At 48.9% G+C, this 14,818-nt stretch overlaps 1 protein-coding gene across 3 annotated transcripts; it reads left to right on the plus strand.

Moving 5' to 3' along the window:
* The first annotated feature begins 768 nt into the window (after positions 1–768).
* Positions 769–14,682, plus strand: ABCF2 (ATP binding cassette subfamily F member 2). Of its 3 annotated transcripts, none has more exons than XM_049862755.1 (15): positions 769–915; positions 1,559–1,757; positions 5,494–5,706; positions 6,155–6,337; positions 6,421–6,592; positions 7,585–7,680; positions 8,508–8,610; positions 9,026–9,121; positions 9,303–9,422; positions 9,730–9,819; positions 10,222–10,332; positions 11,191–11,253; positions 11,713–11,841; positions 12,567–12,770; positions 12,914–14,681. In XM_049862755.1, exons 2-15 carry the CDS (start codon positions 1,601–1,603, stop codon positions 13,049–13,051), a joined length of 1,875 nt encoding a protein of 624 aa, XP_049718712.1. In that variant the 5' UTR covers positions 769–915; positions 1,559–1,600; the 3' UTR covers positions 13,052–14,681. The 3 variants fall into 3 exon arrangements, with proteins under 3 accessions (XP_049718712.1, XP_049718711.1, XP_049718713.1); XM_049862754.1 differs by having other exon boundaries at positions 769–955; positions 12,914–14,680; XM_049862756.1 differs by lacking the exon at positions 769–915 and adding an exon at positions 1,062–1,117 and having other exon boundaries at positions 12,914–14,682.
* The last annotated feature ends 136 nt before the right edge of the window (positions 14,683–14,818 follow it).

Consider the following 14,818-nt stretch of genomic DNA (forward strand, 5'->3'; position numbering starts at 1 on the left):
CCAAGTCTGAGGCTATGAGTTTCGGTTTTACAATATAATCAACAAGAAGTCAGAGATTTTTAAACAGGGAGACTCATAAAAGTAACTTGGGCAAGGCCATGTGACTAAGTGATAGAACTCAGAAAAGCGGCCTTATTTTTTATTTAAGGGCTTTTCCCATTATATGACTTTGAAACCTAAAATTTCTGGAATGGGTGAGTAAGCAAACAAGATTCCGAACAATGTTGACAACGTTCTATAACTTTGACTAACAGTGATCAGCCTCTAACAGTTGGTTGCATGAAACAAGTGCACCCTTTTATCACTGAGGAATTCCGTTCTCAGCATCATCTTCACAGTGATGCCCTCTTTCCGGTCTCTCCCCCTCTCCAGCCACCTTCCTCCTTTTCTTTCTCCTCCGTGTTCCCAGCTTCTTCCTCATTTCGCCAGTAGTTCCCCTTTGTCTCAACCCATTCCACGTGGGGCATGATGGGAAGTGTAGTCGCTCACCCGGCTGGCTGAGCCTATCGGGCAGGCGGCCCAATCAATTCGGTATCCTCACATAGCTCAGTAGATTTTAGAGAGTGTGGTGGAGCCTGGAAGGCCTAGCCCGCTTATCCGAGGAGCAATCTGGGATTTGCACTTTGTAGTGCCCAAAGCCGGCTTGCGGACAGAGAACTCTCAGACGCGAGCCTCCAAAGCGCGGCGCATTCTAATGACGTCAGACAGGCCCAGAGGCCCCTGGGATACCCTGTAGTTCCAGAGGAGGGGCCCCTTCTCGGCAGCCGCTGCTCAGCTCCGGGACGACACTTCCCAGGAATCCTCGCGGAGGCGCGCTGCGAGCCGCCCGAGGCCGTGATTGGCTGGCGAGCCGGCCGCACGCGGAGGAGCTGAGGAGGCCGCTCTGTTGCGACAGAGGCCAAGCAGCGAGGCCCAGTGAGCCGTGAAAGGGGTCCAGGGGGAGGGGTGCCGGCCGGTGAGGGCGAGGGAAAACTGGAGAGGGAGGAGAGGCGGGGTCGTGTTAGAAGGCTGCGGGGGAGAAGAAAGGACTAAGGGAGAGAGAAGCTGACGGGCGGGTGAGAGGGCTCGGGGACCGCGAGTGGGGAGACCTTTAGGAGACTCCCTGTGGAGAGGGCAGGTGCGACGCGGAGAGAAGCTGAGCCGGGGCTGGGAGGTGTGGAGGGGGACAACGGAGAGGAGGCCGAGCCAGGAAGCTGGGAGGCAGCCTGAGAAAGTGAGGCGGCCGGCTGAGTGCGGAGAGCCAAGTTGCGGGGATACCGGAGACTGGGACCTCTGCTGAGGGCAGAACCTGGTCCCTAACTGGAGGCCCTGAAAGGAGGAGTGTTTCCAAAGTGAGGCAGTCAGTGGGGTTCGGTGGACAGAGCCTGAGGGAAGAGATCCTAATGTTAGAGGAGCGCCTGGGATCTCGAGAATTGGTTTGAGAGAACCTGACAAAGTTGAGAGAGACTAGGCAGGGGCGGAGACACGGGTAGGAAAATTCCTGAGAGGAGAGCAGCAGGGGCCAGGCATTCTTACTGGTACGTTTAGAGTTTGGGGTATCTGGTTTGCCTTCTTCCAGGCTCCCTGAAAGAACAGTAATCTATACCTGTGGTTCATCATCATGCCCTCTGACCTGGCCAAGAAGAAAGCAGCCAAAAAGAAGGAAGCTGCCAAAGCTCGACAGCGACCCAGAAAGGGACATGAAGAAAATGGAGATGCTGCCACAGAACCACAGGTGGCAGAGGAGAAAAGTGAAGCCAATGGCAGAGAGACCACAGGTGAATTGAGGGAGAAGTGGGTTCCTGGGATGGTATGTCTTGCTGCCTCCCCCTGCCAGAGTCAGAATCTTCATGTTGGGGCCAATGGGGCGTATATTTGGCTGCCATGAAACTTTTCATGATGGACCAAACCAGTAGAAGTGGAGCGTGTGCCACCCTGTTATACTGATCTAGAAAACTAAACACGTTCTCACGTATTCAGTGGCAAGCAGATGTGGGAGTTGTTGAGCTGATTTGCTGCTTTAGCTGTTAGATTGCGAGGAGGAGGTCGAGTTCCCCTACTTTTTTTCAGTGTCTCATTTCTATACATGGTAGCTGGTATACCAGGCTGTTTGCCATATTATGCCTATGTTCTCCCTGAATCAGTGACTATACTAACTAGTAACTTAGGAGTTATTTTACAATTTTTTTCCTGGGAAAGAGCTGCCTTTCAGTTATTTGTACTTCGGAAAATATTTGTTGTGCGCTTCTCAAGTGTTTGGCGTGGTGCTGTACACTGTGGTACTGTAAATACAGTCTGCCCTCAGATAACTTACAATGTAGATGGGGAAATGAGGCAGTATATGATAAAGGAATATTCCAGGCCCTTGGCAATCTAAACCCAGCCTTCCCTCCTCCTCCCAAACTCCATAATGGGCCTTCTGCTCCATTCAGGTTACTCAGTGTCCCTCAAATAGTCACCACATTTTTATACTTTTGCACGCTAATTTCTAATACCATGGTTATTGTGCTAGCTACATTTAACATTTCTCTCAAAGCTCAGCTCAAGATAGCAAAGCCTGTCCCAATCAAACCAAACCTCGATATTGTTTCTGTTCAATACGCTTCTAAACTGTTATCTATGTTGTTTAATTTTTTATGTTGTGTCTTCTGGTTTTTCATTTAAACTATTTGATCTTTGAGTGAAGAGACCGCATCTTGGGTAATAATTTTTTTATATGACCAGCCTTACAGGTAGACACATTAAGTAAATGTAATGTCTCTTGTAGATAAAGGCATCAAGAGGAGGAGAGGAGAATTAGTGATGCAAGTTATAACAAGGGCAATAGGAATTCAGAAAAGGGTACTTAATCAATGAGACAAGAGAGCTGAATGGTAGAAATTAGTTCCAAAATAAGAATTTTGGAGAAAGCCAGGGCAAAAAAGCCAGGCCACGGGGAAGTGTTGTTTCTGGCCTGAGTAGCAAAGGGACAGAAGTTAAAAATGATGGGAGTGACAGAGCAGGCTGAGTTACGATTTCTAAGGTAGCAACGGGAACTATGGTTAAGCAGTGTTAATGATTAGCTATGTAGGTACTTTCTCAGTTAACTAGAAAGAAAACTAAATCCCACTTTGAGATCATTACCCACCATTCCTATTACAAATTTACTGTTCACACTTTCATAGGAAAAGAATTGAGTTCCCAGGGAATCCAGCTGTAGTATCCCCATCTCAGTAATGTGGAATCTTTGGTTTTCACTGTATTTCCTCAGTGAGCTACCGCTCTGAAGTGTAAAATCTTTCTTCTTTCCAACCATCTCAAAACTCCATTGCCACGGGCCAGGGTCACTTCTGCTTTTACAGTGGATTAGTCATCTGTGTGTTCTCCCAAGACAGTGCTCCCTCCTCTCTGGGTCTGGGAGTACTCAGTGCTTCAGGTCACCATTCTCCAAGCTTTACTGATTGCCATTGCCACATGGCTTTCCCTAGATAGTAAGGTATGAAAAAATCAATGTAAGTATCAAAGAAAGTGACCTCTGACAGTCAGTTCAAATCTTCTTTAGAATGTGAGTCTTCAAGATAGGCCCTAGGTTCAGCTGGTCCACATTGGCCCACAAAGCAAGGATACCCCTTACTTGCATGATGAGTAGAAAGGGGCTTCTGTGGAGTCCACAGTATTCTCTCTGATCGGGGTTATTCCAGAATCCTTTTTTCATTTGTCCAATGTTATTTACTTGTATTTTGGGCCTGTTTTCTAATATGCTGTAGGCTAGGACAGTGAGGTCTTTTAGTTCTCTTACTGTGAAAGTTCAGGAGGTGACTTTGATTAGGTCATAGGTGCTGTAAACAGGAAGAGAGCAAGAGAAAATGATACAAAGCTTTCCCTTAATTTTGAACTTCCCCTTGCCTGAGCAAATGGAGATATTTAGACCAGGAGCCAGCAGACTTTTTCTGTAAAGGGCCAGATAGTAAATGTTTTGGCTCTGAGGGTCATATGGTCTCTGTTACAACTACTCTACTGTTACAGCAGAAAGCAACCATAAATGCTATGTAAATGAAGGGTGTGGCTGTGTTCCAATAAAACTTTATTTACAAAATCAGGCAGCTGGCCAGATTTGACCTGCAGCCTTTTTTTCGGTTTGTTTGTTTTTTAAGCCTCTCTCAAACTAAGAATGATTCTTAATTTTAAATGGTTATATATGTGCCTACATGATAGTCTCAATTTTGCCACTTGGCCCACAAAACCCAAGATATTTAAGAAAATCGTACTGACGCTTGATCTAGACCATAAGCTCCTCCCTGCTCCATCTTCCCAGCACCTGGAAGAGGGATTTACACAAAGTGGGGCTGTGGGAAGCCTGATAGTTTATGCACATAGGAAAGACGTTGTATTTTATTTGCTCTCTTTATCTTGACCCTGATATGCCTTTAGTCAACAAAGTATTCAGCAAGCACTTATGCATGTAACACCATGCTGGGAGCTGAGGTGGATGGAGAGGAAGTGCACTCTGTCGCTGCCATCTGTCTGGTGCAATCCCTGCCCTCAAGTCCTGGCTTCTTCTGCAGGCAGAGTAGGTTTCATGGCAGGCTGGGTAATCCACTGACTGTCAGTCCCTTAAGGCTCACCATGGTCACGCACTCTGTTCCTTGGCGCTGTCCCCAAGCCCGGCTGTCCAGCTTCTCTTCCCTTCGCTACCCTGTCTGTCTTGTTCCTGAGGACGTGCATACAGATTTTTCTCATTTTTAGGTTTCTATTACAATTATGAAGGTAAAACAGGTGAGAACGAAAAGAATAAGTAAGAAATTATAAAATTCAACTTTTCCATTTGTAAAACAAGGTCTGTGAAGGTATGTTTCATGAAGGTTTTGAAAATTAAATTAGATAGTGAATCATTGTGTAGCACAGTCCCATGTGCAGAGTAAACTGAGTAGATACTAACCAGTTAACATTAGCCATTAGTGTCCCTCATTCTTCCCAGCCTGAAGATGGCGTTATGCCTGAAAAGCCCAGGGCGGTAGCATTGCTCGTCCCTTATCTCACGTGGTTGGTTTGCATCTCTGAAGCCCTCCCGACTTGGGAATTTTTGACCATGTCATCACTGATCCTTTTGTATTTGCTCATACCTGTTCCTCCTGGGCAGCATAACTTCTTGGAAGCGCCAGCTAGAAACTCTCTAGGTCCTGGGATAAAATAACGGCATCTCTGTAACATCTTTTTTTCTTTTGGGGTTTAGGCTAAATCTTTAGCACGTACTCATGGAGATCAATGTAGGATTCTAGCCGTTCCCCCCTTGGTATTTGTATCAACTAAGATAAAGAGGATTTAGAATTAAAAAGATGAGCTACAAAGTAAAAGGTGTCCCAGAAAGCAGCTGTTAGCTCATGTATGTATACAACATACAATTTGTTTAGAGCTTGTAAACATCTGTGTCTGTACAACATGGTCTTGAGCCCAGGTCCTTCAGGGACATGCCTCTTTGTGTGAGAGCTGAGTCTGTTTTACAGGCCTTTTCCCAAACTGCTTTTCTGTCCCCAGAAGTGGATTTGCTGACCAAGGAGCTAGAGGACTTTGAGATGAAGAAAGCTGCTGCTCGAGCTGTCACTGGTGTCCTAGCCTCTCACCCCAACAGTACTGACGTCCACATTATCAACCTCTCACTCACCTTTCATGGTCAAGAGCTGCTTAGTGACACCAAACTGGAATTAAACTCAGGCAGACGCTATGGCCTTATTGGCTTAAATGGAATTGGTGAGGCCCTTGGAAGGCAAGGTGGGAGGTATCTCTCCTTGACTCATCTGTCACTCAACAAGTATTTATTTAGCACCTACAAAGCAAGGAGTTTACAGTATGGGTGGGAGACCAGATATGCCCAGGGAAAAGGAACTAGGAATGCAGAGCATATGTGGTAAGTGCCAAATGAGTAGGTACAGATAAAAGGTGCTAGAGGAGATGGTGGGAGAAGGGTGGTGGTGGTGTGTTACCCTCCAAAGAGGATGTGGGACAAGCCTTGGAGGAAGGTGGAAGAGCATCCCAAGATTGGGGGGTAGTAGGTTTTGAATGAATGAAAGGAAGGATGGGTACACGATAAAAATGGTGGGATACTGATTTGGCTGGAGTTGGGGAATTGGTATGGGGAATGGTGGAAAAAATGCTGAACGTCCTCTTCTTTCTCCCCATTCATTGCCGCCCCTCTCAGGAAAGTCCATGCTGCTCTCTGCTATTGGGAAACGGGAAGTGCCCATCCCTGAGCATATTGACATCTACCATCTGACTCGGGAGATGCCCCCTAGCGACAAGACACCCTTGCAGTGTGTGATGGAAGTGGACACAGAGAGGGCCATGCTGGAGAGGGAGGCTGAGCGGCTGGCGCATGAGGATGGTAGGGCTCAGACCCAGGGGAGGTAGGTGCAGGCTTCCTCCTGGGAAGGCCCATGGGGGGCTTACAGCTATCTGCTCCCACAGCGGAGTGTGAGAAGTTGATGGAGCTGTATGAGCGCCTGGAGGAGTTGGACGCTGATAAGGCAGAGATGAGGGCCTCACGGATCTTGCACGGACTGGGCTTCACGCCTGCCATGCAGCGCAAGAAGCTGAAAGACTTCAGTGGGGGCTGGAGGATGAGGGTTGCCCTCGCCAGGTGAGTCCTTTGTTTCTGCCCACCCTCTTGTAGCTTTCCATCTCTCAGGGTTGAACACTCACTCTGGTGGAGCAGTTTGGAACGGGGTCCGAGACCAGTAAGTGCCAGATGGGCCACTTTTTATTCACACAGACATGGACAATGTGAGAGGGTGGTGTGTGTGCACTGGGTGGTGAGCTTCTGCCAGAAGTGGTCAGGGTGACTCATCTTGGGGTCTCCAGCACAGTGTTTGTGAATCCTAGGTCCAGCCCGAGGTAAAAGGGGGGAGTAGATTTTCTCCCTTCTTTCTGACTCCAGCCCTTTTCTGTGCTTCAGTCCTGTGAATTCTTGCTGTAAAGACGAATGTTAGATGACTCTTAAGATACCTATCCTTTCCACTCTCTGGTGGCCAGGACCCAAAGCAAGTCCCCATAACCCCCCAGCCAGGACTCCCTGGTTGAATAACTGCCTCCTTACATGGACCTTACTCCATCATTTTCTGCTGGGTAGGTGAGCTGACCAGACCTGATGCTTTGGGAAGGGTGTCTGTCTGCCTGAGAGCCTTGAAGTAGGGGTTCCCAAGTGCCAACAAGGATTCGCTGCCTCAGCATCACTGGGGAGTTTTAACAGTCCAGGCTTCTCAGACTATTCTGCAGACCTGTTAAGTCCGAATGCTGGGTGACAACACCCAGAGATGTTATTGCTTAGTTTTCTTTTGTCTTTCTGATGGCCACCAATCTCAGTGTAGAAGCCTTGCAGACGCAAGGACCTGTGCAACTTTCTTGCCAAACTAAATCATCCCTGTGCCTCTAAGCCCTTTTTTCTACCCTTTAATCTCTGCTCATCAACTCTGGTTACTCTCAAAGTTCTCATCTTTCTTCGGAGGTATCGAACCCAGAGTTGATCCCAGGACTTCTGCCAGGGCCTGAGCAGAATTGCATGTAGTGGGCAAGTTGGTTACCTCCCAGCGCCTGTCAGACTGAGATGCCCTCTGTCTCCTTCCCTGCCCTCAGAGCCCTCTTTATTCGGCCCTTCATGCTGCTCCTGGACGAACCCACCAACCACTTGGACCTAGATGCTTGTGTGTGGTTGGAAGAAGAACTCAAGACGTAAGGGGGAGGGGATAAGGGGTGGGAATTGGGAGATTCTGAAGGGCAGTTGAGCAGAATCCAAAGGGAATGGATATATGGAAGCCACACTAATGGTTAGAGTAGTGAGAAAAAACTGCAGTGAGGCCTGAGTGAAGGACAGAGCGAAAAAGTGGTCAGCACCTAAGGGTTGGCTTTTTTGCTTTTTTTTGTTTAGTCTGGAATAGTAACCTTTTTGAGTTTTCCTTATACTTAAAATAGAACGTCTTTATTAAAGAGAACCTTTTTATTTTTAACTATGTAGACATCACATAAAGGGGACAGCAATCTAAGGTCATCATGCAGTGTCAAAGAATAAAGTAGTCTATATGGTGACAACCCTTCTATGGTTAAAAACTAAATATCCTGGAATATTGTACCAACTTAAAGAAGCTACAATGACTTTGTACTCTTTCAAAAAGAGAAACCTCGTGTCCACTTTTTCTGTCTGTTCCGGTTCTTCTCACCACGGTTTTGTATACGCTTATCAGTGTATTTGTTTACGCACGCTTTTCTTTTTACCATCACTGTTTTACCACACCACACCATTCTGTTGTAAATTAGAAAAGAAAATCAAGGCAACTCAGACAGTGTCACCACACTTTGAAAGGCATCGAAGTGTTCTTACAGATAGATTGCACACAGTGGCTTAGGTGCTTGTTGAGAGCTAGGAATTGGACAGAAAGCTTAAAGGCACTCAGGCTTATAGAGAAGAGAGGATAGAGGCTTTCTGGGTCTGACTGGGTTCACCTGCTGTGGTCTGTCTCCCGTTTGTGAGCATCTCCCTGATTGGCTCTTTGGCTTTGCAGTTTTAAGCGTATCCTGGTCCTCGTCTCCCACTCCCAGGACTTTCTGAATGGTGTCTGTACCAACATCATTCACATGCACAACAAGAAACTAAAGTATTATACGGTGAGTGGGCCCTGACTTCTCTCACAGTCATCTCTGTGCTTACCAGTTCTTTGCAGTTCTCGTTTTAAAAACATAAACTTAACAGCCCTTTTCTGTCTATTGCTATAAAAAGATATGGACAAGGAGTCCTGTAGGCTGTTTGTTTATTTTAGTCGCAAAGCAATTGCTTTCAGGCCGTAGGCCGCAGGTTGGCAGCCTGTACGCATGCATGATATGTGTTTGCCTTATGGACTAGCCTAAGGAGCCCTGCTCTGGCCAGGCCAAGAGTAAGAGGCAGATAATTCTAAAGGCCTCAGAATCAAGGTCAGGATGTGCCATCTCTCATCCCTCTAAACTCTTGAGTGCACACCAGGACTGACACGGGGCTAGAGCTGCCACCCCCTCCCCTCCCCTTCCCCCGGTGTGTTCCCCGCAGGGTAATTATGATCAGTATGTGAAGACGCGTCTAGAGCTGGAGGAGAATCAGATGAAGCGCTTCCACTGGGAGCAGGACCAGATCGCTCATATGAAGGTAGTGTCCAAGAGCCAGGCACACATCCTCCAATCTGAAACAAGCCAGGAAGTTGGGTGAGAGTATTTAGGAAGCTATGGGGCATGGAGGAGGTTGGGAAAAAGTTATGACCATCATTTTTACCGTGGATTTAAGATGGGTTGTCTGGTGCCCTGCACATACTGTTTCTGGTCTCTTTCAGAACTACATTGCTAGGTTTGGCCATGGCAGTGCCAAGCTGGCCCGGCAGGCCCAGAGCAAGGAGAAGACGCTGCAGAAAATGATGGCATCAGGCCTGACAGAGCGGGTCATTAGTGACAAGGTGGGGTCCACTTGAGTGAGTTTGGTGGCCTGGGGGCTTTGGTGAGTTGGATGAGAAAGGGACTACCTTGGTAAATAAGGAGCCCTGGTTGCACAATGGTTAAGTGCTTGACTGCTAACCAAAAGGTTGGATGTTCAAACCCACCTAGCAGCTCCATGGGAAAAAAGACCTAGCAGTCCGCTCCTGTAAAAATTAAAGCCTAGAAAACCCTATGGGGCCGTTCTGCCCTGTCACATGTGGTCACTAAGAGAATTGACAGCACCCAGCAATAGCAACAACTTTGGTAAATATCCTCTCCTTTTCCTAGACACTGTCATTTTATTTCCCACCATGTGGCAAGATCCCTCCACCAGTCATTATGGTACAGAACGTAAGCTTCAAGTATACAAAAGACGGGGTAAGTTCAGGCCAGGGAGCATCTGTATGAGTACATGTGAATGAGGGGGGAGGGGTTGGGTTAAGTTTTACAAGAGGAGCATCAGCTGCTGGGAAGTTCTCATGTTCTTTGTCGACCACCCCTACTAATCCCCATGTGGTGAGGGGGATTTTTCAGACATGTCACCTGGGATGCCTTGTCCAGACACTCACACGGGGCCGTTTTCAAGTGTTTGGAGGGAAAACTGCTCAGCTGAGGTGGCAGGTGGAGGTCATGGGTGGAGCCTGCCATTCCAGCTGCCTCCCTCATTCACTATCACACCACCATCTCCAAAAGTGACCCGGCCTAAGGGCTGGTCTGCCAGTCCAAGTAGATCAGCATTGTAGCATCAAGTCTGTATCTGTCTCTTACTGCCCACTGCAGCCTTGCATCTACAACAACCTAGAGTTTGGTATTGACCTCGACACACGAGTGGCTCTGGTAGGGCCCAACGGAGCTGGGAAGTCAACGCTTTTGAAGCTGCTAACTGGAGAGGTATGGTGCCAAGTGAGGGTTTTGTTACTTCTAAGAGTAGGCACTTGGTATGCCCATAGAAGAGGGAGATCATGCAGGGGTCACCGCTCTTGGAAGGCCTGAGTGCCCTGGTGGAGAGCCATCACCTGGAAGAGGGAGTGGTGGGAACAGATGAGAGAGAGGGAGTGTGGGGGTGGGCTCAGACTTGGGGCCCTTGTTGCCTTGAGAGAGAGGTTGAGATAAACTGTGTGAGAGAGAGAGAGCGCCTATGCATGCGTGTGTCTCAGCATTTTTCTGTGTGTTCAGTCAGAGTACTCAGAATACAGGAGTATCTATTTATTGTAGGAAATGTATGTCGTGCCTGCATCCACGTCCTCTGTTACACAGCATAGTGCATTCTCTATTGTTAGGTGCTGTCGATTTGATTCCAACTCATAGTAACCCTAGCTGACAGAGTAGAACTGCCCCCACAGGGCTTCCTAGGCTGTAATCTTTTTGGGAGCAGATTGCGAGGTCTCTTCTCCCGTGAAGCCACTGGTGGGTTTGAACTGCCGACGTTTTAATTAGCAGCCAAGCACTTAACCATTGCACCACCAGAGCTCCTTGTGTATTCTCTAATAGATACTTATTAACTATTTAATGCCTCGCGTGTATCTCTGTCTCTTGGAAATCAGCTGTTTTGGTGTGTCTTCCTGCCTGTTTTTAGACTGGTCAGGACAGTGGTCAGATGTGATGTGTGTTCTGTTCAGGAAGTTGTATGTGACTTATTCAGAGCGAACACGTGTTCGTTTCCCTGCTCTGCCTGTGTCTGCTTCTGAACGGGTTTCCTTTTGTGAATGCCTAAGTGTCCACTTGCTCCTTTTTTTTTTTTTTTTCTAGCTACTACCCACAGACGGAATGATCCGAAAACACTCTCATGTCAAGATAGGGCGTTACCATCAGGTACGGAGTTGGGGGTGTCTGGGGTGTAGGAAACGGGCTGCCAATTGGCCAACTCCCAGTCCCCCAAAGGAACCCCAGCCCAGTCATCTTCTGCCTGCTTCTTCTTGAGTCCTGAGCAGGTCCCCGGAGAACCCTGGGGTCACCACAGTGAGGAGGCAGCAAGCCCCGGGGAAACCCATTGCTGTCGGGTCCACTCCGACTCCGAGTGACCCTGTAGGACAGAGTAGAACTGCACCCCAGGGTGTCTAAGGCTGTGACCTTTACAGAGCAGGCCGACACATCTTTCTCCCGTGGGACAGCTGATAGGTTTGAAGTGCCAACCTTTTGGTTAGCAACACTGTACCACTGGGGCTTAAGCCCTGGGGGAGAAGTAGAGAATTCCCAGCAGGTCGCAGAGCAAGCTTCCTTTGGGGTAGCAGGACACCTGTCACACCTGGGTGGGTTCCATTTTTTCTGCAGCATTTACAAGAGCAGCTGGACTTAGACCTCTCTCCTTTGGAGTACATGATGAAGTGCTACCCAGAGATTAAGGAGAAGGAAGAAATGAGGAAGATCATTGGGCGATATGGTCTCACTGGGAAACAGCAGGTCAGTGGACAGGATGTGGGGCAGAACCTCAGATAATCAAGGGACCTTGGTGTGATGGGTCATGGGACGCCATCTTGCACCATCTTGGCAATCATGGTTTGGAAGCTACCCCCAAAAATCTCTTCCTTTGACCGCAGCCCCTAAAAGATTCTGCTTCCTCTCCTTTTTCTACTGTGATGGAGGTGGGAGGGAAGAGACATCCAGGATTAGCCCTAGACAACTTTTCTGGGACCAAGGGGAGTCTACAAGTCCTAGGCTCATCTGGGTGGTGAAGCAGTGAAGCGCTGAGGTCTTGTTACATGGTAGGGGCAAAGATGGATGTGCCAGCCTCTGACATCCTTGCTGCCAGGCTTTAGGAGGGTTCCAGTCAGGAGAGGAGAAAAAAGGATGAGCCGCAGCGCTTACAGACAAGGGAAATTGAAGCCTAGAAAACAAACTCCTGGGTTCTTATCTGGAACTGAAGATCCACTGGGTTGTTCCAGTTTATTAAGACTTATGTGCCAGGGGAAAGGGGATACATTCTTGGTGACAGGAAGGGCTTCAGGTTTCCCTCTCAGGCCTTGGGATTGGGAAGTGAATGGCTGCACCTCCAACTTGCCGTGTGGTTTTGCGCTTTTCTGCACCTCCCTCTTTGTAAAATGGCAGTGATGCTAACGTAGGAGTCGGGCTGGAGGAGAGTGAGGTATGTCATGCTCTGTGATGATATCTTTGCCATGGGTCCCCAGGTGAGTCCAATCCGTAACCTATCTGATGGGCAGAAGTGCCGTGTGTGCCTGGCCTGGCTGGCCTGGCAGAACCCACACCTGCTGTTTCTGGATGAACCCACCAATCACCTGGACATTGAGACCATCGACGCGCTGGCCGACGCCATCAATGAGTTTGAGGGTGGCATGATGCTGGTCAGCCATGATTTCAGACTCATCCAACAGGTGAGGGGCCTGGTCGGGGTTCCCGCAGAAAGCACCTGGGAGAAGGCTGGTGGGTCGCGTCTTGGAGTCCCCTTGAAACAGTCCTTTGGGTAGGGTTGGGGAGGGCAGGCTGGCCAGGATTGAGTATCTGGTTTTGTTTTCAGGTGGCACAGGAAATTTGGGTCTGTGAGAAGCAGACAATCACCAAGTGGCCTGGAGACATCCTGGCCTACAAGGAGCACCTCAAGTCCAAGCTGGTGGATGAGGAGCCCCAGCTCACCAAGAGGACCCACAACGTGTGAGCCCACTGCCCAGGCTTGGGCCAGGAGCTCCACTGGGGACTAACAGCTGCTACTCTGATGAGCCGCTCAGGATGGGACCCCAGGGCTACACTCCTGCATTGCTGCAATACTGCTCCCCAGGCTCTCCCCTGCCTCTCAGCCTGCCTTAGCTGCACTCTTATCTACAGCTGGACAGTACCTGTCCATTTCCTGTCCTTCTCCCGGTGACTTTTGTCCATGTCTGGATTCAGCTGGCTCTTCCTTCCAGGCCCTGGTTGGTCACCTTACCTGGATAGTGATGTAGCCAGAGGCACCTGAGGGTTAGCCCAGGGGCCGAAGCCCTGGATTTGGCCCGTGAAGGAGCTCAGGATCCTTGTTTTCTGGGTTTTGGTGATGTTGGAGGAAAACCCCCAGCCCTACTGCCTCCATTCCTTTCTGCTTCTGGTTTGGAGCTCTGGACCAGGGCTTTAGTCCTGGTCGATTTTTAAATAATTATTTAACAGTGTAACTTCTAGAACTGCGTGACACCTACAAAGCGTCCAATAAAGAAAGAGGAAGCCATGGTCCCTACCTTCCTTCTCAGGTATCAGGGATATTCCCTTCCTCCTTGCAGTATCAACATCACCTTCCCCTAAACAGGGGCTGGGGCAGGAGAAGGCAGTAGGATGGATGTGGACTGAAGACTGGTCCCTGGGAGATGAAAGGTGGGATTTGGGGAGTGATTGTCCAGCAATCCCAGAGCTTTCTCCCATCTGCTGGTTGGAAACTGCATTTTCTTAGGGCAGTGGTTCACAAGCATCGGCCTGGTCAGCCTCACTTGGAGGACTTGTTAGAACACAGACTGCTGGGCCTCAGTGTTTGGTTCAGCATGTCTGGAGCGGGCCCTATGATTAACATCTAACGTGGTCCCAGGTGGTGCTCCTGCTGCTGCTGCAGGCAGGCCACACTGAGAACTGCTGTTCCAGAGCAGGTGTGCAAAGTGGTCTGAGGCTCTCTTGATCGTGATACTGGGTCACCTGTTGAAGGGGCAGATCCCTGGGCTCCAGGCCTTTGGGTTCCATTTGATGGGAGAGATGCAGAGGTGGCTGGGAGTCCGCATTTTCACACAAACAGAAGTTTGTGAACCACTGTTCTTGGTAGAATACAGGCAGTTCAATTATTTGACCTGTTCACAGCCTGTCTGGTTCTTTGTGAACTTGAACAGTACGTCAGAACTTTGTGCTATCAGGCGTAGGAGTTAGCACTCTTCACTCCACCTCCCAAACCTGTCATGACAGTTCAATACTTGGTAGTACTCTGTGAGTGTTCGAAGGTCCCAGGGTGTTTAAACCCCCAAGGAGCTCAACAGGGCTAGAGAATAAGACATAGAAAGGACATGAACCAGATGCTAGATTATGATGGTAGGATTCACAGTGAAGGAAGTGTGAGTAGCTGTCCAGAGATCCAGGACTGGATTCCAACTTGAAAGATGAGTAGGATCTCAGCCTGGTCATGAAGTCCAAGAGTTGCCCTAGGCAGAGGGAACAGTAAGAGACTTCCGGTGACAGGCCACAGCCGAGACCAAGGCAGCCCAAGTCTGACGGAGGGGTGACAACTCTGTTTCTGCTGGCCCTGGAGTTACCTGGCTTTGCTGCTTTCTTCCTTTTCCAGGTAAGTGGGGCCTGGGGAAAAGTGGCCTCAGTAAGCCTGTCCTGAATATCCAGAGACCTAATGAGCTGCTGGGGTCACAGGAACAGCGAGGTGAGGGCTCCCACTACTTCAGCCAGGAATCAAGTCTTTGGGTGTTCA

This window comes from Elephas maximus, chromosome 20, assembly GCF_024166365.1.
Source record: "Elephas maximus indicus isolate mEleMax1 chromosome 20, mEleMax1 primary haplotype, whole genome shotgun sequence".
NCBI lineage: Eukaryota > Metazoa > Chordata > Mammalia > Proboscidea > Elephantidae > Elephas > Elephas maximus.

Coding starts and splice junctions, on each gene's coding strand:
- ABCF2 (XM_049862755.1), top strand. CDS start 1,601: ATGCCCTCTGACCTGGCCAAGAAGAAAGCAGCCAAAAAGAAGGAAGCT. Junction 1,758..5,493: donor CAATGGCAGAGAGACCACAG/GTGAATTGAGGG, acceptor TTCTGTCCCCAG/AAGTGGATTTGCTGACCAAG. Junction 9,820..10,221: donor TCAAGTATACAAAAGACGGG/GTAAGTTCAGGC, acceptor TGCCCACTGCAG/CCTTGCATCTACAACAACCT.